The sequence below is a fragment of the Nomascus leucogenys genome, chromosome 22a (assembly GCF_006542625.1).
Source record: "Nomascus leucogenys isolate Asia chromosome 22a, Asia_NLE_v1, whole genome shotgun sequence".
In the NCBI taxonomy this organism is placed as follows: Eukaryota; Metazoa; Chordata; class Mammalia; order Primates; family Hylobatidae; genus Nomascus; species Nomascus leucogenys.
In genome coordinates, this window is record NC_044402.1 from 103015746 (window position 1) to 103042669 (window position 26924).

A 26924-nucleotide genomic window follows, 5' to 3' on the forward strand; every position below is an offset into this window, starting at 1 on the left:
TGCAGCGAGCTGAGATCGTGCCACTGCACTCCAGCCTGGGTGACAGAGCGAGACCCCATCTTAAAACATAAAATAAAAATTGAAAATTAAAAAAGTCATAATCAAATGATTTCTTTTTGGTTTCTTGTCATCTTTGTCTTGTTTTTAGGCTGTACTCAGAAGCAGCATTAAAAATCGCATGTCATTCTCTTTCTTGTAAACGATTGTTTTTTTGATGAAGTTCCTCCTTAAGTAATGTGTATTAGTATGTATATGGTGGTAAACATTATGAGTCCTTGCATGTTTAAAAATGTTTTTATCTTGCCCTCACACTCGAGTAATAATTTGGCTGGATAATAGTTTCAATATCATAATTATTTTCTTCACAACTTTGAAACTACTACTCCATCATTCTCTAGCCTACAATCTCCATGTGCTCTAGGCCCTAGTCTCCAGTCTAGTGAGAATTTCAATGCCAGCCTGAATCATTTCATTGCTTTTTGTTTTGTTATGTTTTTGTTTTATCCTCTTAATTTCTTTTCTCTATAAGCTTTTAAGACTTTATCACTAGAATTGTGAAATTTCACCTTGATGTTTGTAGGCATGGATCTTTACACACATTTTGCTTGGCACTGGATAGGTTTTCAGTTTGAAAATTCAAAAGTTTCTTAAATTCAGAGGAATTTTCTTCCTTTCTTCCTTCCTTCCGTCCGTCCGTCCCTCCTTCCTTCCTTCCGACGGAGTCTCGCTGTCGCACGGGCTGGAGTGCAGTGGTGCGACCTCGGCTCACTGCAGGCTCCGCCCCCTGGGGTTCACGCCATTCTCCTGCCTCAGCCTCCAGAGTAGCTGGGACTACAGGCGCCAGCCACCTCGCCCGGCTAATTTTTTGTATTTTTAGTAGAGACGGGGTTTCACCGTGTTAGCCAGGATGGTCTCTATCTCCTGACCTCGTGATCTGCCCGCCTCGGCCTCCCAAAGTGCTGGGATTACAGGCGTGAGCCACCGCGCCCGGCCCGCCCGCCCTCCCTCCCTCCCTCCCTTCCTTCCTTCCTTCCTTCCTTCCTTCCTTTCTTTCTTTCTTTCTTTCTTTTTTCTTTTTTTTGAGACAGGATCTCGCTCTGTCATTCTGGCTGGAGTATAGTGGTGTCATCATGGCTCACTGCAGCTTTGAACTCCTCGGCTTAAGCTATTCTCCTTTTTCAGCCTCCTGAGTAGCTGAGACTTCAGGTGCATACCACTTTGCCTGGCTTTTTAAATTTTTGGTAGAGACAGGGTCTCGCCTTGTTTCCCAGGCTGGTCTCAAACTCCTGAATTCAAGCAGCCCTCCTACCTCAGCTTCTCAAAGTACTGAGATCATAAGCATGAGCCATCATGCCTGGCCTGGTATTATTTTTTAAATTATTTCTTTTCTTTCAATTCTTCCTTCTGGAATTCCCACTAGACAAATACTGTACCACCTGACATTCTAAGAATCATTTTTTTCTTGTATTTTCCATTTTTTCTCCTTCTATGTTTTTCTTCCTCCCATCCCCCTCCCCTCCCCCTCCAACTCCCCCTCCCCTCTGCTTCTCCCTTCCCCCTCCCCCTTCCCCTCCCTCCCCCCTTCCACTCACTCCTCCCACCACCTCCGCTCCCCCTCCCCCTTCCCCTCCCTCCCCCCTTCCACTCCCTCCTCCCACCTCCTCTGCTCCCTCTCTGCCTCCCCCTCCCCCTCCCCCCTCCTCCCCTCCCCCTCCTCCCCTCCCCTCCCCTCCCCTCCCCACACGCCTGGCCTCCCTTACTACATTTTTCAAGATTTACTCAGCTTTATCTTCAAATGACTCATTTAGTTTTCACTATTACCCTTGTATCAGTTATCTATTCATTAAAGTTTTAGCTTCCACAATCATAATTATATTTCCAGAAACTCTTGTTTGCCTTTTCCGTAGCAATCTGTTCTTATTTTCAGAATGTAGTAAGAGTGATTCATTCTGAAGGTGTTGTTTTTATACTTTATACAAATTAATTTTCTTGACTATAATAAAAGGACAAAAAATGAAAAAATAAGCAACTTGAATTATTTTACTATATATTTTCACATTTCAGTTTTAGATTGTCTTGGTAGGACTAAAATGGTATTTCCATTTTGGATCCTGATTTAAGTGGGGTGATGTCATGTCAGAGAAAGCCTAGAGACACATTATAGTTTCCATACAGATTTAGAATGAGCACTGTCTTCATTGGTTATCTTAGTAGGTTACTTTCAAGTTTGGCTTCTGTTTCAAGTCAGATTGAAATCTTTTAAGTGTGTGGCAATGAAAGAGCCTATTGTCAAGCACATATGTCCAAGATTGCTTCCAAAACTACAGTCCCTGCTATGGGAACTGGGACAGATTTTTGAGAGGTCCCTGACAGCAAGTGAGAGGCTGAATACTTTACTAGAATTAATCAGAGGTACCAGCCTCACAATAGAGTATCCCTAAAAGAAAAATCTGTGAAATTTTATTCTAGTAAAATACAACCTTATCTTCCTTAAATTGTTTTATTTCACCAGCACAAATGGGATCTATTATTCTGAAATATCTCTCGGCAACCCTATCATTATGAGATATGCATCATATGCATATTTACCTGAAAACTTTTTACTTACAGTATAGAGTAGGTTGCCAAGTAAGGAATTCATAATACTTGGTTCACTTCCAGGGAATCCATTTAAATCTAATGTGCTATAATCAATAAACTGCTTCTCTGCAGTGACAATCCAATACTAGAGTTAGGTAGCAAGTACATAGTTTATAAAAAGAGAGAAATGCAGCTATGTCTAAAGAAGCCATTTTTGCTTTCATAGTTGCATTGAGATTAAGAAACATTCGTTTAGTAGTAAAACTCAAAATCTTTCAAATATTAATGAATATAAAAACTAGCTTTAATTTTATAAACTGCCAGGGACTCAAGCATAGTTTAGTCAATAAAGGGGGGAAGAATACTTTCCTGATAAAAATGAAAGCATAGAAAATAATCTGAAGGAAATACATGAAAATGTTAAACCATAGTTATCTCTCAATATTGGGTTCATAAATGACTTTTTCTTCCTATATGTTTCAGAATTTACAGTAAAAATGAACTGCTTTAACAATCACATACACACGGTTTTGGGTTTTTTTTTGTTTTTTTTTTTTTTTTTCTTGAGACAGAGTCTCGCTCTGTCACTCAGGCTGGAGTGCAGTGGTGCAGTCTCGGCTCACTGCGGCCTCTGCCTCCTGGGTTCAAGCGATTCTTCTGCCTCTGCCTCCCAAGTAGCTGGGACTACAGTCACGTGCCACCATGCCTAATTTTTGTATTTTTAGTAGACGTGGGGTTTCACCATATTGGTCAGGCTGGTCTCGAACTCCTGACCTCGTGATCTACCTGCCACAGCCTCCCAGAGTGCTGGGATTACAGACATGAGCCACCGTGCCCGGCCAGTTTTTTGTTTTGTTTTTTATTTTGTTTTGTTTTGTTTTGTTTTGTTTTTGTAGAGACAGGGTAGTTGCCAAGACTAGTCTTAAACTCCTGACCTCAAGCAATCCTCCCACCTCGGCCTCCCAGAGTGCCGGGATTATAGTCATGAGTCAGCATGCCTGGCCCTCACACACAGTTTAAGGCTTTTGTTTTATGTTAAAATATTTTAAATTGGTAAAATAAAAAATTATAGGCCACGTTTATTTTAAAGTAGCTTTTCTCCTCCTACATAAAATTTTCAGGTATAATTTGTTTAACTGTACTACCATTCTTCATGTTTTCCATTCTTTTCCAGTTTTTTGTCACCCATACTATAGTGCAGGGGGACAATAATAGCTCACTGTAGCCTCGAACTCCTAAAGTGCTGGGATTATAGATATGAGCCCAGCCTCTTTTCCAAATGTTTATACTCCATTTCTTAGTCTGTCTTGAATTCTTTTCTCTCCCCTGTTAAAATCACTTGCCTGGCTTTTCTTTATTCCTTATTGTTAGTTTTGTATAACCTCTTGTAATCAATGGTTTTATCCTAATATATTTTCACATAAAAGGTGGCAACTTAGCCAGGCACGGTGGCTCACGCCTGTAATCCCAGCACTTTGGGAGGCTGGGGCATGTGGATTACTTGAGGTCAGGAGTTCGAGACCAGCCTGGCCAACATGGTGAAACCCCATCTCTACTAAAAATACAAAAATGAGCTGGGTGTGGTTGTGCATGCCTGTAATCCCAGCTACTTGGGAGGCTGAGGCAGGAGAATCGCTTGAACCCGGGAGGCAGAGGTTGCAGTGAGCAGAGATCATGCCACTGCACTCCAGCCTGGGCGACAGAGCAAGATCCGTCTCAAAAAAAAAAAAAGGCCAGGCACGGCAGCTCATGCCTATAATCCCAGCACTTTGGGAGGCCAAGGCGGGTGGATTGCTTGAGGTCAGGAGTTTTAGACCAGCCTGGCCAACATGGTGAAACGCTGTCTCTACTAAAAATACAAAAAATTAGCCAGATGTGGTGGCAGGTGCCTGTAATCTCAGCTACTCAGGAGGCTGAGGCAGGAGAATCACTTGAACCTGGGAGGTGGAGGTTGCAGTGAGCCAAGATTGCACCACTGCACTCCAGCCTGAGCAACAGAGTAAGACTCCATCTTAAAAAAAAATGCAGCAACTCTTCCTCAGTTCATGTTTGCCCTCTGGTCTTTTCTTTTTAAGAAATATATAGTACATTTCAGAAGAAACTACCAGTTCTTTTCACATATTTTTAGTTTTTCCATTTTCTCTTTTGGACAAAATCTACAGACTTCTTCTGTGATCTAGAATTCAACATTTTACATACTTTTTTGTCTGACACAACCCACATTAAGAAATACAACTACAGCCAGGTGCAATAGTACACACTTGTAGTCTAAGCTACATAGGAGGCTGAGGGAGGAGGATCGCTTGAGCCTAGGAATGTGAAGCTGTAGTACACTATGATCTCACCTGTGAATAACCACTGCACTCCAGCCTGGGCAACATAGTGAGACCCCATCTCAAAAAAAAAGCAAAGTTTACCTCATTACATATAGTATAATACTTAACCTTACCACCTACTCTGTATCCTAGTGTTTTCTGTTCTAATCTAGAGCATTTCAGTTTTGGTTAGAGTTGTTTGTTTTAAACCACTGAGCTGATTTTATGACCCACCCACAAGATCCAACTTGCATTTTCCTTCCTTTGGGTAGGAAAGATTGAAAAAGTTCCTTGTTTATCTTTTCTATTCTTTTTTTTTCCCCTACTTGTCTTTCCTCATCAGTGTTAATAATGCCACTCCCTTTAACTTATTTACACAAGCATTAAGGTATCATTATTTACCTATTCCTAGAGTTAGAGTCCCCTTTGAAAGGACGCATCAGATTTTGCCTGAATATTTATGTTTTCAATTCTGATTTATTCTCAATTTTTGTACATTTAAAGAGCTATAATTGATAAACTGCACATATTAAAGTGTACATTTAGGTATGTTTTGATATATGTATACACCCATAAAACCATCATCACAGTCATGATTGTGAACATGTCAATTACCCCCAGAAGATTTCTTGTGCCGTTTTGTAATCTCTCCTCAACTTTCGGTGTCCCCCATGAGTCCCCACGCAACTACTGATCTGCTTTCTGTCGCTAGAGATTAGTTTACATTTTCTAAAATTTTATATAAATGGAATCATATAAATGTACTGTTTTTCTGGCTTCTTTCAGTATAATTATTTTCAGTTATTATAATTAATTATTAGTTATAATTATTCATGTTCATTATTAGTTATAATATTAGTTATATTATAACTAATATTATTAGTTATAATTATTATTCATGTTCTTATGTGTAGCCATAGTTTATTAATTGCTAAGTAGTATTTCATTGTATGCATATGATACAGTTTGTCCATCCACTCGTGATGGATATTTGGCTTATTTCCAGTTTCAACTGTTACAAATAAAGCTGCTATGAATATTCATGTACAAGTCTTTGTATAAACATATGGTTTCATTTACTTAGGTAAATACCTAAGAGTAGGGTGGTTGAATCATGTGGTAGGTATAACTTTTTTTTTTTTTTCTGAGACAGAGTCTGGCTCTGTCGCCCAGGCTGGAGTGCAGTGGCGCGATCTCGGCTCACTGCAAGCTCCGCCTCCCAGGTTCACGCCATTCTCCTGCCTCAGCCTCGCGAGTAGCTGGGACTACAGGCGCCTGCAACCACGCCCAGCTAATTTTTTTTGTATTTTTAGTAGAGACTGGGTTTCACCGTGTTAGCCAGGACGATCTCGATCTCCTGCCCTTGTGATCCGCCCGCCTCGGCCTCCCGAAGTGCTGGGATTACAGGTATGAGCCACCGCGCCCGGCATGTTTAACTTTTTAAGAGACTGCCAGTTTTTGTGGCCGGGCTCAGTGGCTCACGTTGGAAATCCCAGCACTTTCGGAGGCTTGTCGGGTGGATCACCTGAGGTCAGGAGTTCAAGACCAGCCTGGCCAACATGGTGAAACCCCATCTCTACTAAAAATACAAAAATTAGCCGGGTGTGGTGGTGCATACCTGTAATCCCAGTTACTCGGGATTGAGGCTTGAGAATCGTTTGAATCCAGGAGGCAGAGGCTGCCGTGAGCTGAGATCGCACCACTGCACTCCAGCCTGGGTGACAGAGCGAGACTCTGTCTCAAAAAAAAAAAAAAGAAAAGAAAAAAAGAAACTGCCAGTTTTCTAAAGTGGTTGTGCCATTTTACATTCTGGCCAGCAGTGCATAAGAGTTTCAGTTTCTCTGCATCTTTGCCAACATTTGGTATTGCCAGTCTTTTTAATTTTAGACATTCTTTTTTGGGGGTGGTGGCGGGAGTACAGAATCTCATTGTATCACCCAGGCTGGAGCACGGTGCTGCCATCATAGCTCGATACAGCCTTGACCTCCCAGGCTAAAGTGATCCTCCCACCTCAGCCTCCTGAGTAACTGGGACCACAGGTGTGCACAACCACATCCAGCTAATTTTTAAAAATTTTTGGCCAGGCGCAGTGGCTCACGCCTGTAATCCCAGCACTTTGGAAGGTCGAGGCAGGCGGATCACGAGGTCAAGAGATCGAGACCATCCTGGTTAACATGGTGAAACCCCATCTCTACTAAAAATACAAAATTAGTCAGGCGTGGTGGTGGGTGCATGTAGTCCCAGCTACTCGCGAGGCTGAGGCTGGAGAATGGCATGAACCCAGGAGGTGGAGCTTGCAGTGAGCCAAGACCGCGCCATTGCACTGCAGCCTGGGCAACACAGCAAGACTCCCATCTCCAAAAAAAAAAAAAAATTGTAGAAATGGAATCTTGCTATGTTGCCCAGGCTTGTCTTGAACTCGTGGCCTCAAACAGTCCTCCCACTGCAGCCTCCCAAAGTCCTGGGATTACAGGCATGAGCCACCATGCCCAGCCTAGACTTATAATTATTATTTTATGCTTTTCTCTCTTAAATAAGAAAAACGGAGGAGGCTGGATGTGATGGGTCTTGCCTATAATCCCAGCACTTTGGGAGACCAAGGCAGAAGGATCATTTTGGCACAATGGTGCCTTAGCCAGGCACAGTGGCACTTGCCTGTCATCCCAGCTACTCAGGAGGCTGATGTAGGAGGATTGCTTAGGTCCAGGAGTTCAAGGCTGCAGTAACGTGTGATCATACCACAGCACTCCAGCCTGGGCAGCAGAATGAGACCCCTTTTCTTGTTTTTGTTTTTAAAAAGGCGTTACAAACCAAAAATACAATAATAGTGGCTTTTATAGTTACCTAAGTAGGCTTTTGGGTTCTACTTGCTGTCTAATGTCCTTTGAGGGACTCCCTTTAACATTTCTTGTAGGGCGTATCAGCCTTTTTTTTTTTTTTTTTTTTTTTTTTTGAGCCAGAGCCTTGCTCTGTCGCCCAGGCTGGAGTGCAGTGGCACGATTTTGGCTCACTCCAACATCCGCCTCCTGGGTTCAAGCGATTTTCCTGCCTCAGCATCCCAAGTAGCAGATATAGATATATACAAGTCTTTGTATAAACATATGGTTTCATTTACTTAGGTAAATACCTAAGAGTAGAATGATTGAATCATGTGGATGTTTAAAAACAAACCTAGTCTGTTTTTAAAAAGGGAGTTAAAACTAGCTTTCCCCTGGCCAGGCGCAGTGGCTCACGCCTGTAATCCCAGCACTTTGGGAGCCCAAGGCAGGTGGATCACGAGGTCAGGAGTTCAAGACCAGCCTGGCTAACATAGTGAAACCCCATCTCTACTAAAGATACAAAAAAAAAAAACCTCTTAGCCGGGCGTGGTGGCAGGCGCCTGTAATCTCAGCTACTCAGGAGGCTGAGGGAGGAGAATCACTTGAACCCGGGAGACAGAAGTTGCAGTGAGCAGAGATCATGCCACTGTACTCCAGCCTGGGCAACGTTGCGAGACTCTATCTCAAAAAAAAAAAAAAAAAAAAAAACAAACAAAAAACTAGCTTTCCGCCAAAGGGAGACTATTATAGGGAGACTATTGTTCATTGCTAATAGGAATACTACAGAATGGGACTGTTTTTGATACTACTGTTTTGGAACTAGTTTAAAGAAGAGATGTCTGTAAGTTTTAAGGGTGAAATGAGGCACTCTTTTTTTTCTTCTTTCGAGGTGGATTCTCACTCTGTCACCCAGGGAGGAGTGCAGTGGCATGATCTTGGCTCAGTGCAACCTCCGCCTCCCAGGTTCAAGCAATTCTGCCTCAGCCTCCCAAGTAGCTGGGACTACAGACGCACACCACCATGCTGGCTAATTTTTTTTTTTTTTTTTTTTTTTTGAGACAGAGTCTCTCTCTGTCGCCTAGGCTGGAGTGCAGTGGCGTGATCTTGGCCCACTGCCTCCTTGGTTCAAACGATTCTTCTGCCTCAGCCTCCTGAGTAGCTGGGACTACAGGCGCGTGCCACCACACCCAGCTGATTTTTGTATTTTTAGTAGAGACAAGGTTTCACTATATTGGCCAGGCTGGTCTCGAACTCCTGACTTCGTGATCCACCCGTCTTGGCCTCCCAAAGTGCTAGGATTACAGGTGTGAACCACCACTCCTGGTCAATTTTTTTATATTTTTAGTAGAGATGGGATTTCACCATATTGGCCAAACTGGTCTCAAACTCCTAACCTCAGGTGATCTTCCTTCCTCAGCCTCCCAAAGTGCTGGGATTATAGGCGTGAGCCACTGCGCCCAACCAAGTATTCTTAACTGGGGGTAAAGGAGAAAAGCTCACCTAGAGATAGAAGATAGCCAAATGTCCCCAAATTCCATCAAACTCAAAACTTATTTTTGAAGCAGAATTAGTGGCTATTGATTGACATAACATAACTGTGAATTAGCAACAATGACCTAAACTTGTGGCCTTGAAGAAACATCTGTGACTTATTGTTGCTTTTACTTTATGAATAATTCTTCAAAGAGTTAAGGTAAATCTTGTTTGCTTACTTGTTCATCACCTTTTGAGAATGTTCCATAATCCTTGAAGCCTAAAATATGTTATTAGAGCTATGTAAAATACTGGTTAAGATAATTGATTTTTCTTTTACCTCATGTTGTGAACTGAAAAGCTCAGTACATTTTTTTTTAAAGACACACGGTTTGACATGTACTTTGTCTTACAGGCAGTGAGGTCACTCAAGGAGACAATTGAAGACTGTTGGGACCAGGATGCAGAGGCTCGGCTTACTGCACAGTGTGCTGAGGAAAGGATGGCTGAACTTATGATGATTTGGGAAAGAAACAAATCTGTGAGCCCAACAGTCAATCCAATGTCTACTGCTATGCAGAATGAACGGTAAGACCCTAAGGGGTATGGCATCTATCAATCAGTATTAGAAACTGAGACCCAACAAAGAATAGAAAATAAATACTTTTAAACCAGCCTAATGATTCAATGATTACCTCATACAGTCTAAAGTTATCATTTTCCTTTCAATATTCCTATTCTTCTATTGAACATTTTTATTTGGTACAAGTGCAAGATGAAATCTGTATTTTTTTATATGTAAAGGTATAGTGAAAGAAGTTAGTCTTTCTGTATTTATGGTCCAACTTTCCTGCAATAATAAAGGTAAAATGTTTTTATAACTCCAGAAGTTCATAAGCACTTCTATATAAATTGTCTCATTTATCCTTTGTTATTATTCCTTCCTCCTCTGCTTTTTTTTTTTAAGTAAATGGAACTATGAACTTGCCTATCTAACCACTGTTTCACTGACACTAAGGTTTCTAGACTTCCTATCTAATGCTCTTTCTTATGAAATATATTACTACTACTTTTACATGAAAGCAATTCAAAGGTCTTTCTATTCCATCATTAATATTATTTTACAAGACATTTTCTTTGTTAGAACTATGATTTTTGGTTCTAAATAAAAAGGCTTTTAAAAAATTCCTACAATTTGGAACTTTCTACGTCTGTATTTCTTTGTTCTATGTTTGGGGTAAAAAAGCCTTTCTTTGACTTTGTCATTTTGTCTAATACATGTTTAAAACTTTCAGAAAGGCATCCAGGAAAGGGTTACTGGAGAAAATTGAAATAAAAAAAACTCGATTCTTGAAACTTTTTTTTTTTTCTGTGTGGTTTTTGTTTTTTTTGTTTGTTTGCTTGTTTGTTTGTTTTTGGAAACCGTGTCTCACTCTGTCCCCCAGGCTGGAGTGCAGTGGCGTGATCCTGGCTCACTGCAACCTCTGCCTCCCGGGTTCAAGCGATTCTCCTGCCTCGGCCTCCCGAGTAGCTGAGATTACAGGCACGAGCCACCACACCCAGCTAATTTTGTATATTTATTAGAGACAGGGTTTCACCATGTTAGCCAGACTGGTCTCAAACTCCCGACCTCTGGTGATCCGCCTGCCTTGGCCTCCCAAAGTGCTGGGATTATAGGCAACAGGTGTGAGCCACTGCGCCTGGCCTATTTTCTGTTCTAATTTGTGAAAGCTATTTGTATTAGCCATAGGTCAAAAATTTGGTTTGCACTACTTTTGTATAGGTCAAATTAGTTTCAAATATAAACTCTTATACCTTGTGTATCAGCAAATCAAGGAAGTTAGACACTGGCAATTCTAATTATAAATTGTCTCACTTTACACATACCTGAGGACAGTCTTCTGCTTTTATCTCCGCTCATCTCTGTATTTTCCATGTCCTCTAGTATGATGTTTATACCTCTCTCAAAAGTCAGCTAAAGCTTTTATTTTGAATGCTTTCAAACTTTTCTTGAATGGTAAGAAAAAAAAACCTTGATGGCCCACCTTGATTTGGCCATTTTTTGCCTCCTGTGTCATTCGGCTCAACCTTCTGCATGCATCTTCTCATCTCCAGTCTCTACTAATAATTTCCTCAAAATTATAATTCATCGCATAGTTACTCTAACTCTAGGTTTTATTTTACTGAGTCTTACCCTCCATGTCTCCTTAGCTTCCTTTTCTTGTACTGTGTAACAACTTTTTCTTCTTTTCCTCCTATCGTCTCCCTTATAAATAACTGTCACTCCCAAGGAATGACAATGACAGCAAAGAACCCATGATAATTGGAGAGCAGTTCTGAATCTTTGATCCTTTATTTGAACATCATATTCTGCCTTATACCTTAGGCTCAAGGACTTTTACTGATACGACTCAAACTACCCCAGAAAGATATGTGCCATTACTAGGGCGTGCCTCTTAGTGGAGGCCTTTGGAACAACCTAAAAGCTTATATTCTTTTTACCATTTGGCCATTGGAACTTAATTGATAACATACCTTTTGAGTAGGCACTATGCATCTAGAATTACGGAAATACAGAAAACATATACCGTGGTTCTTCTTCTCATAAAACATAACATCTGGTTGTATGAATATACATTCCATAAATATGTATTTCATGATGTTATAAAACTATAGGGGAGATTTTTAAATTAACTCTTATAAACCAAAATAATGAACATTTATAAAAATTATATCTCCTCTACATACATTTTTCAGTAGGCTTAATTCATGTAAAACTAACACGTATCAAGTTATTAATTGACACTTGATTATTTGATTAGACTTTTTAACCTTTAGAAAAATGTATGTTTGGAAGAAAATGAAAAACAACTCAGACTTTAAAATCAGAGGTGTTAAATTTGGAGAGACAGTTTGTCATAAATGTATGTTCTCAATGTGATACTTTTTTTCTTTCTTTAAGCAACCTGTCACATAATAGGCGTGTGCCAAAAATTGGTCCTTATCCAGATTATTCTTCCTCCTCATACATTGAAGACTCTATCCATCATACTGACAGCATCGTGAAGAATATTTCCTCTGAGCATTCTATGTCCAGCACACCTTTGACTATAGGGGAAAAAAACCGAAATTCAATTAACTATGAACGACAGCAAGCACAAGCTCGAATCCCCAGCCCTGAAACAAGTGTCACCAGCCTCTCCACCAACACAACAACCACAAACACCACAGGCCTCACGCCAAGTACTGGCATGACTACTATATCTGAGATGCCATACCCAGATGAAACAAATCTGCATACCACAAATGTTGCACAGTCAATTGGGCCAACCCCTGTCTGCTTACAGCTGACAGAAGAAGACTTGGAGACCAACAAGCTAGACCCAAAAGAAGTTGATAAGAACCTCAAGGAAAGCTCTGATGAGAATCTCATGGAGCACTCTCTTAAACAGTTCAGTGGCCCAGACCCACTGAGCAGTACTAGTTCTAGCTTGCTTTACCCACTCATAAAACTTGCAGTAGAAGCAACTGGACAGCAGGACTTCACACAGGCTGCAAATGGCCAAGCATGTTTGATTCCTGATGTTCTGCCTACTCAGATCTATCCTCTCCCCAAGCAGCAGAACCTTCCCAAGAGACCTACTAGTTTGCCTTTGAACACCAAAAATTCAACAAAAGAGCCCCGGCTAAAATTTGGCAGCAAGCACAAATCAAACTTGAAACAAGTTGAAACTGGAGTTGCCAAGATGAATACAATCAATGCAGCAGAACCTCATGTGGTGACAGTCACCATGAATGGTGTGGCAGGTAGAAACCACAGTGTTAACTCCCATGCTGCCACAACCCAATATGCCAATGGGACAGTACTATCTGGCCAAACAACCAACATAGTGACACATAGGGCCCAAGAAATGTTGCAGAATCAGTTTATCGGTGAGGACACCCGGCTGAATATTAATTCCAGTCCTGATGAGCATGAGCCTTTACTGAGACGAGAGCAACAAGCTGGCCATGATGAAGGTGTTCTGGATCGTCTTGTGGACAGGAGGGAACGGCCACTAGAAGGTGGCCGAACTAATTCCAATAACAACAACAGCAATCCATGTTCAGAACAAGATGTTCTTACACAGGGTGTTCCAAGCACAGCAGCAGATCCTGGGCCATCAAAGCCCAGAAGAGCACAGAGGCCTAATTCTCTGGATCTTTCAGCCACAAATGTCCTGGATGGCAGCAGTATACAGAGTAAGTGGAGGGATCATATAATCTCTCCTGTGTGTCTTTTGGGGCCATTTAAATAACTATTTAGAATCAACTAATAGATATATTTCAATTAGTGATTATTTACCTTTACCACTTTTGTAAATGATCCATTTGAGGCGGGGTGCAGTGGCTCACACCTGTAATCGTAGCACTTTGGGAGGCCAAGGGAGGTGGATCACCTGAGGTCAGGAGTTCAAGACCAGCCTGGCCAACATGGCGAAACCCCATCTCTACTAAAAAATAAAAAAATTAGGCCAGGCGCGGTGGCTCACGCCTGTAATTCCAGCACTTTGGGAGGCCCAGGTGGGCAGATTACTTGAGGTCAGGAGTTCAAGACCAGCCTGGCCAACATGGTAAAACCCCATCTCTACAAAAATACAAAAATTAGCCAGGCATGGTGGCGTGCACCTGTAATCTCAGCCGAGATCATGACACTTCACTCTAGCCTGGGCAAAAAAGCAAAACTCCATCTCAATAATGAAATAAAATAAGCCATTTGGGCCAGGCGTGGTGGCTCATGCCTATAATCGCAGCACTTTGTGAGGCCAGGGCAGGTGGATCAGCTGATGGTGAAACCCCATCTCTACTAAAAATGCAAAAATGGCCAGGCATGGTGGCTCACGCCTATAACCTAGCACTTTGGGAGGCTGAGGCAGGTGGATCACGAGGTTAAGAGTTCAAGATCAGCCTGGCCAAGATGGTGAAACCCCCGTCTCTACTAAAAATACAAAAAATTGGCCGCGTGTGGTGGTGGGCACCTGTAATCCCAGCTACTCGGGAGGCTGAGGCAGAGAATTGCTTGAACCCAGGAGGCGGAGGTTGCAATGAGCCGAGACTGCTCCACTGCACTCCAGCCTGGGTGACAGAGCAAAACTCTGTCTCAAAAAAAAAAAAAAAAAAAGCACAAATTAGCTGGGTGTGGTGGTGCCTGCCTGTAATCCCAGCTACTTGGGAGGCTGAGGCAGGAGAATCGCCTTAACCCAGGAGGCAGAGATTGCAGTGAGCTGAGATCACGCCATTGTACTCCAGCCTGGGCAGCAAGAGCGAAACTCCATCTCAGGAAAAAAAATAAATAAGCCATTTGGTTGGGCCTCAAAGGTAATTAGACTATTGTAAAGAAAAAAGTAATATTTTTGTCATTGATAATTAAAAAGTCAGTGTCACAATAGTCAGAATAATTACCCAATTTAATATGTGCTTTATGTGGCTGCTGCTTTATAATGCAACTCACATACTTGCTATGAAAAGTTGAAATTAAGTAAATACAGTTCAAGACCTCCAAGTTAATGTTATACCAGTATAATCTTTGAAACATTTTACTGCACATATTAATATTGATTATGTCTGCATTTAGGTTTTATCAAACTAACCTTAATAAATCTTAAAGATCCAGAGAAATTTCGGAAAAATTACTATAAAGAAACTGTAGGCTAGGCACAGTGGCTCACACCTGTAATCCCAGTGCTGTGGAAGGCTGAGGTGGGTGGATCACTTGAGTCCAGGAGTTCAAGACTAGCCTGGGCAACACAGCAAAACTCCATCTCTACAAAAAATTTAAAACTTAGTTTGGGTGGTGGTGTGCGCCTTTAGTCCTAGCTACTTGGGAGGCTGAGGCAGGAGGATCACTTGAACCCAGGTGTTCAAGGCTGTAGTGAGCCATAATCACACCACTGTACTTCAGCCTGGACAAGAGAGTGAGACTCTGAAAAACAAAACAAAACAAAAACTGTAAGATTCTTCTTAGTTTCTTGGTATCATCTTTTTCAAGAGTTATGTGTTGAGTCTCTCCCATACCTATACTTTTTTTTTTTTTTTTTTTTGGAGACAAGGTCTCACTGTTGCCCAGGCTGGAGTGCAGTGGCAAGATCATGGCTCACTGCAGCCTCAGCCTCCCGGGCTCAGGTCATCCTCCCGCCTCAGCCTCCCAAGTAGCTGGGACTCTATACCTATACTATGATACTGTGAGCCCCATAGCATCTTAAACAAATAACTCAAATTGACGTTTGATTTCTTGCCCTAAAGGGATTGCAACACAAAACAGGGGAGCTTACCAAAATCTGTAAGTTATTGTTATACAAAATGATTTATTTTATGCTACTATTATTATTATTTTTGAGACAGTGTCTTACTCTGTCGCCCAGGCTGGATAATGCAATGGCACAATCTCGGCTCACTGCAACGTCTGCCTCCCGGGTTCAAGTGATTCTCCTGTCTCAGCCTCCCAAGTAGCTGGGATTACAGACATGTGCCACTATGCCCTGCTAATTATTGTATTTTAGTAAAGGAGGGGTTTCGCCATGTTGGCCAGGCTGGTCTCGAACACCTGACCTCAGGTGATCCACCCACCTCGGTGTCCCACAGTGCTGGAATTACAGGCGTAAGCCACTGTGCCCAGCCTAATTCTCTTTTAGACTAAGGCATTTATGAAAAAAAGTTACGTTTTATTGTCAAGGGCTACAAAATGGGCTTGAAGGAAGGATACAGGTCTCAAAACACAATCAGTAAAATTTAGCCCCTTGCTTGAGTGGCGTATTATAGATCAGTTGACAGACCCTTATTGCAGGGCTCTGAGTCAGTAAGACATCGTGTCAGATAGGCTGGGCATGGTGGCTTACGCCTGTAATCCCAGCACTTTGGGAGGCTGAGGCGGGCGGATCCCCTGAGGTCGGGAGTTCGAGACCAACCTGACCAACATGGAGAAACCCGGTCTCTACTAAAAATACAAAAGTAGCCAGACGTGGTGGCACATGCCTGTAATCCCAGATACTTGGGAGGCTGAGGCAGGAGACTCGCTTGAACCCTGGAGGCAGAGGTTGTGGTGAGCCAAGATCACACCATTGCACTCCAGCCTGGCAACAAGAATGAAACTCCATCTCAAAAAAAAAAAAAGAAAAAAGACATCTTGTCAGATACAGGAAGAGGAAATTATTAGAATATTTGTACTCTAATATTTCTGTCATTCTTCTGAAAAATACTGTATGCCAGGTGCCTTTAAAATTTGATGCAGGCTGGGCATGGTGGCTCACACCTGTAATCCCGGCACTTAGGGAGGCTGAGTCAGGCACATTGCCTGAGCTCAGGAGTTTGAGACCACCCTCGGCAAGATGGTGAAACCCGCCGTCTTTACTAAAATACAAAAAATTAGCTGGGCATGGTGGCATGCGCCTGTAGTCCCAGCTGCTTGAGAGGCTGAGGCATGAGAATCACTTGAGCCCGGGAGACAGAGGTTGCAGTGAGTCAAATCATGCCACTGCACTCCAGCCTGGGCTACAGAGTGAGACTCTATCCCAAAAAAAAACAAAAAAAAATTTGATCCACCTTGAGCATTAAATACAATTAAATACAATGATTAAGTACATTTTACCAAGTTAAGATCTCTACCAAAACCAGAAGATTTGAGAATATGGCTGAGAACTTTAAATGTTCTCCTCTGTTTTATTTGTGTGTGTGTGTTTTTCCTTGCCTTATAAAATAAGTCAATCAGTTATTGAAACATTTGGGTTAAAGAGTCTCAAAAATAAGTTGGTTAAGCTTTTCCTAGAAAAACATTGCCTGGCATTATGAATTTCAAGAAATGTTCATTAGCATCCTCCTGAAACATTGGTTTGACCTTTTCTTGAGTTACATCCCTTACCCGTTATTTCTTAAGTTTGTTAAATAGTTCATTTTTCTGCACTTTTATTTTCAGTAGGTGAGTCAACACAAGATGGCAAATCAGGATCAGGTGAAAAGATCAAGAAACGTGTGAAAACTCCCTATTCTCTTAAGCGGTGGCGCCCCTCCACCTGGGTCATCTCCACTGAATCACTGGACTGTGAAGTCAACAATAATGGCAGTAACAGGGCAGTTCATTCCAAATCCAGCACTGCTGTTTACCTTGCAGAAGGAGGCACTGCCACAACCATGGTGTCTAAAGATATAGGAATGAACTGTCTGTGAAATGTTTTCAAGCCTATGGAGTGAAATTATTTTTTGCATCATTTAAACATGCAGAAGATGTTTAAAAATAAAAATAAAAAAACTGCTTTATCCTCCTGTCAGCACCCCCTCCCACCCCTGCAACAAGGACTTGCTTTAAATAGATTTCAGCTATGCAGAAAAATTTAGCTTATGCTTCCATATTTTTAAATTTTGTTTTTTAAGTTTTGCACTTTTGTTTAGTCTCGCTAAAGTTATATTTGTCTGTTATGACCACAGAGTTATATGTGTGTGTATCAAAAGTGGTCTCAAAATATTTTTTTAAGAAAAAAAAGCAAAAACAATGTATTGCTGATAATCAGTTTGGACCAGTTTCTTAAGGTCATTAAAACAGAAGCAAATTAAGACAGGTTTGACTGCAGTGGTGTCTGGTATCCATGTTTTATTTCTGGGCACAAGCTAGTTTTTATGTTGATACGTTCCTGAACATATTATCTTGTTGGACATCTTTTCTCTTGTGTTTTGTTTGAATGTGCAATAGTTTATAGGCCACAAATAAGGTTTCTTGTAAGCTCTCTTCCTAACAGGGCACATATTCTTCCATAATATAAACACTTTTCTGCCCCATCTCCCCTACTTTTGAAGGTCAGTTCTATAACAGTGAATTTTGCACAGGAGAAGCAGCTACCTGATTTCTTACTTTCTCTCTCTCCTTATCGTGGAGAATACAGAAACATTGTCTGAAAGGGCTCTAAAGAAGGAACTACCAAAACCTGATTTGAAATGCCATTTCTTTTAACCTTCCAAATCCTAAATGTTTCCTTCCAGGCATTTTAATAAACTTATTTGCTTCTGGTTTTGGGAGTTCATAAGAGAGAATAGAACAAAATGCAGGACATCAAATATTAGCCATTTCCCGTTTTATTTTATTTTTCTATGTATGTTCATGTTCCATGTTCATTTATTTAAGAAATACATTTTTATTGGTAAGCTTATAGAGCTATACTTACGGAATTTTTAAGTAGGTAAATAAATGGTTAAGACAAAATAGTGTTATAGCCTTCATTCTCTGAATAGGCCATCTTTGAGTCATAAAATTACACTTACTGTCTATTGTAACTTCAGAAGTAATTTATAGTTCTGAACCTATAGTATCTTTTACCCTGTTCCCAAGCAAAGACTGGTGACTTTATCTGAAAATGATTCCTCTTCCCATGACCTAAAACACTGTGAGGAAAAATCAAGTGGCATACCAAGTCCCTATGAAGGAAGGGCTGCTATCAAACCTTTTTTGAGCAGACTGAGACTAAACTTCTCTCTTTTCAAAATTGTGTGTTATCTTCCTTAATCCTATTTTCATAATTTTTCCTTTTGCCAGTTTTTCACATTATCTTTGATATGTGAGCAGCATTTATTATTTACATTAGAGTATACCTTTTAGTAATAACATGACTTGAAATCATATTATTTTTAAAAGCCCTTTGCTTCTTTCATTACTTATAATCTTCTCTAAAACAACCTCTGCATGTTTTTTTTAAATAAAGCACTTTCTGTCAAATAATGGACTTTTTTCTAAAGAGAAATTATTTTCTATTAATTTGCAAACTGATGATTTCACTTTTTTTACTTTTTTTTCGATTATCAGAGTACTTAGTAAATGTTATATAGTTTAGTTCTAAGATAGTTCCAGGGATTAAAAGGTTAAGAGGAAAACACAAATCACCAAATTTCTGATTTATGTTTTTATCTCTTGAACAATATTTTCTCACTCATATTCCTCTATCTTACCACTCAGCTAAAGACAGCCTAAATTTCCCAATTTTCTGTCCAAAATATTTGTGATTTACTTGTATATAAGCCTTCTCATTTGCCATGTGCTGTGATCTTACAAGTTAGATGTTACTATACCTACCATTTATTCAGCTGGATTGCCGAACACAGTTCTGGATTCATAGAATTAAGAGTATCTTGTTAGTGCCCAGGATTTCCACGTTTTGTGTTTTATTGGCCCTTCTCTTGATTCAGCCCCTTAATCGATTTTCAGTCTTCTGGCACGTAATTTTTTTCACAGTTATTATTCTTTTATTAACGAATTATTTGTATCTTTCCTAGTACATTTTCACTTAGTTCTCTTGCCCTTAAATATCTTTAACATGCATTTTAGGATATTGTTTTCAAATATTTGTAGGACAACTTTGAATCAAAATAAATTATATTCCTTCTCCAATTTGAAGCATTGAGGATAAATGACCATTTGAGGTCTAACTGATCTTTTCCTGCCAGAAGAGTTATCTTACGTTCTGCTATATTTGTATTTGGGCCAGTTGATTGTAGGTTGTCCAACATTTTTTAATATTGGGAAAATTATAATAAAATGCTTTAAAAATTAATATGCCAGATTAAAATAACTGAATAGTTTACTATTTCATTCAAACATGTTTAAAACAAATAATTTCCTTTCACCAGTTTTTCTTAGTAAACTGAAAAAGTAGGAAAGGTGGAAAGTATATATCATTTTAATAAATTTTAAATTGTATATCAGACTTAAAATCTGTAATATACAAGCAAGCAAAATTATTTTAAATGACTTAATTACTTATATGCTAATACTCATCTGATAATAAATGTTTCTTAAAGTTGACATTTAACTGCTATCACAAAATTTTCTATGTAGAAAAGTGGGGTCCTTTTGAATAAAAGATCAACTAAAAATATTAAAATTTATTTCACTGGATGGTAATGTAACCTTAAAAGCATCATAATAGGTAAAGTCTAATATTAGTTCCCTTAACAAAATCCTAACTGTATACCAGAATTAGGTCACTGAAAGAACTTGATTTGAATTATGTTTAGACAAAAACAATTTAATTGTAAATTCTTAAAACTTTCTAAATGCGTAATTGGCAAAAAAAAAAAAAAAAAAAAAAAACCACTGTTAACCAGTGTAGGAAGTTATGAGAAGGCACATACTGAATGCTGAAGTATATATATGCTATTTCTTTTAAACCTCAGAGTAACCATATGAGCATTGTAATTAATATTCCCATTTTACAGATGAGGAAACTGAAGCTAAGAGAAACTAAGTAATATGCCCAAGATCCACATCTAGTAATAGACAAAGCTGGGATTTCAGTCTATGTCTACCTCTCTCCACATCTCTTTCATCCATACCACACTGCCTACATGCCATATGACAGGATGTGTAATGGGCTAACGTTTTTTTTAAAAATTCAGGCCAGGTGCGGTGGCTTACGCCTATAATCCCAGCACTTTGGGAGGCCGAGCCAGGTGGATCACGAGGTCAGACGTTCAACACCAGCCTGGCCAAGATGGTGAAACCCCGTCTCTATTAAAAATATTTTTAAAAAATTAGCCGAGCGTGGTGGTGGGCGCCTGTAGTCCCAGCTGCTCAGGAGGCTAAGGCAGGAGAGTTCTCGCTTGAACCCGAGAGGCGGAGGTTGCAGTGAGCTGAGATCGTGCCACTGCACTCAAGCCTAGGCAACAGAGCAAGACTCTGTCTCAAAAAAAACCATAAAAATTCAGTCACTATACTCTGGCACAATTGTCATTTGTATATATGCCAAACCACATGATTGGGAAGTTAGGCAAATATAAGATACATAGACATATCTATGCTGATTGTTGCTTGAGAAATAATTACTAATTCAAGACAAAACTCAATCCTGTATCTCCCATTATGAATCTTAAAATCATTTCACTGCACTCCTAACATTCTTACATTGCAGAACTAATGGTAAAGTAAATTTTAAGGAAAAAGTTAAGCTAGCTTTTGGGAACAGAGACCTTTCCCTAAATTGATTCCATAGTAGATTTGGGGGAATTAATTTAACAAAGAATTTCAGTCTCATCAATCCTTTGAATCCACCTTCAAAACTTCTGCTTTTAATAACTTTGGAAAATTTTCTGATCCATAGAACCAACTGAGTAGGATATAGGAAGGATACAAGGATATAATGTCCTTTTTATAAAGCAGTTTAGTATAGCTTCTTTACATGTATCCACTTGTTCCAGAAAATGTGCATTGGTTCTGAGTGTGAAAATATTTAAAGAGAGAAAGGAACACTCAAGTAAGTGTGGGCTTCAGTGGGAATTAATCACAAAACATTGGCAAGTATTTTTATTTAAATTACTTTCAAATTTGACTTCTACAGCCAAATGGAATTGGTAGGCTGTAGCTTTTACACTGAAATTTCCAGTCTTTGTAAGTGCCTCCTGAAAGTCATTTAAAATGGAAAAATATTTCAATGAACTTTTCCTTTTTTCATATTTATGGACATGAATATTTTATTGGAGATCATTAACTCCTAGAATTTGAGATTATATTTCTATACAACATTTTATAAAGTTATGTTGAACTTACTACCTGTTATGTGCAGGTTATTATGTAAGTATTCACAGATTGCTTCATATATTGCTTTATCTTCCCAGCTAACTTCTTAAAGTTAAAATCTGTACACACATGTTGATTATCTAGACCAGTCATTCTAGAAATTGTAACACTCCCACATAAACCCCAGAAGACTTTTTCAGAATGGAGTGTTTCTAAATATACTGTTATTGGCAGTTTACTCTTCAGCATATAAGGTTGCATTTTAACTTTTAGATTATGAACTGTGCAAACTTTACCCAAAACTACTTTGCATGATTCCCTCCTAAATATATGGCTTAATTAAGTAAATCTGGCAAATCACTGTTTGAGCTAGTTACATAAAACTTGTTATCAAGAGAAGGCTTTTCTACAAGTTTCCAGATTAACATAAAGAAAAGAGGGAATCACAGGGCATTTAAGTGCACCTTCCCATTACTTTCCTTAAATCACCTCATGGTTAGGCTGGGCTCGGTCGCTCACGCCTGTAATCCCAGCACTTTGGGAGGCTGAGACAGTGGATCACGAGGTCAGGAGACTGAGACCATCCTGGCTAACACGATGAAACCCCATCTCTACTAAAAATACAAATAATTGGCCAGGCATGGTGGCACGCGCCTGTAGTCCCAGCTACTTGGGAGGCAGAGATAGGAGAATCGCTTGCACCCGGGAGGCAGAGGTTGCAGTGAGCCGAGATCGCGCCAATGCACTCCAGCCTGGGCGACAGAGAGAGACTCCATCTCAAAAAAAAAAAAAAAAAAAAAAAATCACCTCATACTTTATGTCTGACTTACTCCAAACCTCAGTTATCTGATTTGTAGTCTGTGTCAGGAAAGTTTTCTTCATATCTATTCTGTCTCCCTCCTCTTTGATTTTAAATTTTTTTCTTTTACCCAGTAGGACCAAAAAGAGAGCAGTTGGTCATCATCCCCAATATTCTTAGTCTTCAGTATGCTTCAGGCCTCTCAATGAACACTTAAGTCTCAATTCTTCAGCTCTTTCTCCTCAGTCCTATTTTAATGACTTTATATTTAAGAACATAAAATTATATTTTCTTTTATATTCAAGTTCATTACTCCAGTTAAGTAATAGTTTGATAGTTTGATAGAATCGAGAGTTAAGATGTTTCTATTTGAAAGTGGATTCAACCATCAGACTACCAGCAAATCGGCACTTAATTTTTGTGTTATCTAACATTTTCTATTGTGGAATTTTATGATTTTATATTCTCATTAGTTATAACTAAAAAGTCATGCATACAGAATTGTATATCATTTTGCCATTAAAATGTTTTAACTTATATTGCAGCAAGCTTAGTTTTATGATTGAGCCACAACCTTTTACATATTTTTTTGTATCAAATATTAAACACTAAATGCAAGATTAACTTTCAAAAGCAAACCCTACATTAATCAGGTATTATCTATGGACATTTTTGTAGACCACTTTTGAAATACTATTTTGCAACATAGACTGGACTATACAACTTTCATTTAACTTTTAGGTGACTGATTTCAGTTGAGTGTGCATATAGAGAAAAACTTAGAAATTTATCTCATGGCAGATACATTTTAAAGTACTTCAGAAGAATTTATGCTGTATATTAAAACTAGGCTCAAAATAAATCTATCATATCTTTAAAATTCCAATTCTGTTATTACTGTGATGTTTGTAGTGTTACTATTAAACATGGTGAACATACACATTTTTAAAACAACTTGAAACCCATTTTAAAATCTGGGTAAGAGAGAAGGAATCTTCAGAACAAAATCACATCATTAGGGTGTCCAGTTTATGGTTGAATTTTTAAGCAAATTACTGTATTTGAAACTACAACTTGATTTGGTTTTCAGTTTTAAAAGGCAACATGTGGGTTTTATCCATTTTATTTATACCTTTAGATTTCAGAAACATCTTCATGTTTTAGATTCATTCTACCGACATCATATTACTTAAAAACTCAGGGCCCCTTTCATCCCTTTGTACACTGAAAAAGTTCAATTGGTAGCAAGTAAGCAATTAGATCCAGTTGAATATTTAAAGTGTTTGTTGCACAGTTCATTTAATGTTTCATCTTATTTGAGTTTTTCACATAGATATAATATCAGATTTCATTAATCATAAAAAGTTGCCCAGTTTTGTAATTACTGAACAGAGGGAATGACTCAACTAATTGGCTACATGTTGCAACAAATTTAGGCCTTTAGAGTTGAAGCACTGACTTAAAACGACTTATATTTCTGTTCTTTGGTCAAATGACCATACATGATGTGGGACAAATTGTTTCATTTTGTTTGTTTTTTAATAAGGGAGCTTGGTAAAGTAGTTCCTGTCAGATAGGATTTTCTCAAGAGACAGTTTAACGTTATAAAGCCTTCTAAAAGTGAACTAAATATTTTATAACTTTAGTAATAGCTTGGATGGTTTTGAGAAAATAACATGTATTTATCACATTGTCAAACAGAATTTTTCTTTGAATCAGACAAGTTCAAGCTCTAAATTGATATGCTATATACTTAAAATCCTAGGAAGTTATCTGTAACCAGTCTCTTGTCTCAGGCTTTTCATCTTGTTACCAATCCTCGTAAGTACGTAAAGGAAACATATTTTTAAAGAAGCTTAACAGTAAGAAAAAATTACTAAAAGATGCAATTCAAAGATAGATAGGTCCCAGTTTAACATTGAATTGCTTGACTTCTGTGGCTTTTCTTTTTCTGGCCACATTTATTTATTTAAGCAATTTTTGTATGCCTTGTTATTTCATTTCCATAGAGATTATATTGTATCAGTGTTTATGTAAGCTGGAATCATCCTCAGTTTTTTGTTGATAATTTTTCAAATAAAGATACATGGATAATTGTAAAATACACTAACTCTTAGGGTGTTGTAGTAGCTGAAACATGGAAATGTGTAGCTGTCATGCTTTTTCTGAATGGACAGGAGAAACATAAGCTACAGAGTATTCACTTCTGAGGATGCTTTTCTGGAAAAAGAAAGGCTAGAAAATACTCGCACTTCCTCAGAACCCTCTTTCTTGTTAACGGGTATCTTTTGTTGGTGTGTTTTGCTCTTACATTACAGATAGACTATCATATATGACTTTATGAATAATTTCAGTTATTTTGCTTTTGTATAAGCTGTCTGAAGCCTTGCTATGCTGTATAAGTTGTGTTTGATGGATCAGTGTGAGTATAAAATAAAGCAAATCACTTTTCTTTTGTATTATCTATGGATGCCACTATGAAAGCTGACATTAAGCCACTAAAGAGTTTTCTATGAATAAGTGTAAGTAAATGCTTTGATATATATAAACCTAAATAAAAAGATTGTATTGATACAGAGACATTGGAGAAGGAGATTTTAAGGAGTTCTTTAGGTTTAAAAAGGCTTGCTGTAAAATGGTGCATTATTCTGTTTATTAAAGATCATATTAATGACAATAGTAATTGTGTTTTTTTATTTTAAGAGGTCACCAGAAATTGTTAGTATGATAATTAGGGAGTTTGCACTAGAATAGTAAATGTTCTATCTAATATGACTTTCATAACTCAGTATGATACATCAAAAAAAAAACTAAATTGGCTGGGCGTGGTGGCTCACGCCTGTAATCCCAGCACTTTGGGAGGCCGAGGCGGGTGGATCACGAGGTCAGGAGATCGAGACTATCCTGGCTAGCACGGTGAAACCCCGTCTCTACTAAAAATACAAAAAATTAGCCAGGCGCGGTGGCAGGCGCCTGTAGTCCCAGCTACTCGGGAGGCTGAGGCAGGAGAATGGCATGAACCTGGGAGGTGGAGCTTGCAGTGAGCGGAGATCGTGCCACTGCATTCCAGCCTGGGTGACAGAGCGAGATTCTGTCTCAAAAAAAAAAAAAACAACTAAATTTAGTATAATAAATTTGCTATTTTCTGACCATCTATTATATGCCAGGCACTGTGTTAGTTATTTTACATACATTGTTGATAATTCTCACAACAATTCTACAAAATATGTATTACTATCCCCCTTTTATAAATGAAGAAACTGAAAGAGAAATTAAATACTCTGCCCATTCACAGAACTGGCAAGTGATGAGATTCTAACGCATTTTACGTTTTGCTTTGAACTGCAATTTTCAAGCTCTCCTTAGCCGGGTGTGGTGGTGCATGCCTGTAATCCCAGCTACTCGGGAGGCTGAGGCAGGAGGAGAATCACTTGAACCTGGGAGGTGGAGGTTGTGGTGAGCTGAGATCGCACCATTGCACTCCAGCCTGGGCAACAAGAGTGAAACTCCGTCTCGAAAATAAACAAATAATAAAAACAGGTCAGTAGTTAGAGTAACCAGGAATATTCATGGAGTAATTTAAGGGTGCAGAAAAGCTATCAGGTACCAAAACAGCTATTTTTATTGGCCTAATATTGTGTTTGCGCTTCACATCATCAAATAATCTTTTTGATTGGATCTTAGTATTTTAAATAGAAGGCCTTGTTAAAGCAGAATATGAGTTTGTGAAGGCACACATTGTTTGTCTCCAGATTAATTCAGTGTGTTAGTGAAGTGTCCTGGAGCAGGATCTCGTGTCAATCCATGGGCAACCATCCTTAAAAGGGTGCTGGGCCACTTTTACCTATATGCCAAGGGAACTTTTGCTTGTGGAAAACATGACCTACTCCCATAGGCTCTGTTGTCACCTTAAATAATACTTTATTTTAGGGATGGAAGAGATTTGGGGTATCCTTTTCATTTGGACTCATATGCATCTGCGTAACCTTACAATCTGGTATGTTACAGGATACCATTGCAGTTTTCTACAGAACCCACTATGTAATATTCAAAATTATACCTGAATGTCCTTAGAGAAAATGTGATGACCTGGGAAAAATGTGTAATAATAATCTGCTGAACCTTTTAATAATGACTTGCCACAAGTAAAATATTCTCATTTACACCTATACCTATCTATCTACCTGGTTTACATCCTTCTCTGCAAAACAGCTAGTGAACTAGTGATTACTCTTCCTCTTTATTCTACAACATCTTTCAGATCAAAGGCCAAATTTTATATTTTAGCAGGTTTCATTTTATGGATATGATTTATTATTACTCACTTTTTCAAAATTGAATCATTGCTGTACTGAGAAATACCAAAAAGTATAATATGATCCCTGCCTTCCCTTACCCGACAATTTCCT

The 26924-nt window shown here is 39.1% G+C and overlaps 1 protein-coding gene across 1 annotated transcript in view; it reads left to right on the forward strand.

The window, feature by feature from the left end:
* The window catches only part of BMPR2 (bone morphogenetic protein receptor type 2), a 208072-nt gene extending 182878 nt beyond the window's left edge, over positions 1–25194 (forward strand). Inside the window, exons 11-13 of the mRNA XM_003253956.3 lie at positions 9603–9775; positions 12150–13429; positions 17136–25194. Of these exons, the coding sequence (XP_003254004.1) occupies positions 9603–9775; positions 12150–13429; positions 17136–17386 (1704 nt within the window). The 3' untranslated portion in view covers positions 17387–25194. The remainder of the gene's footprint in view (positions 1–9602; positions 9776–12149; positions 13430–17135) is intronic.
* Positions 25195–26924: the final 1730 nt, after the last annotated feature.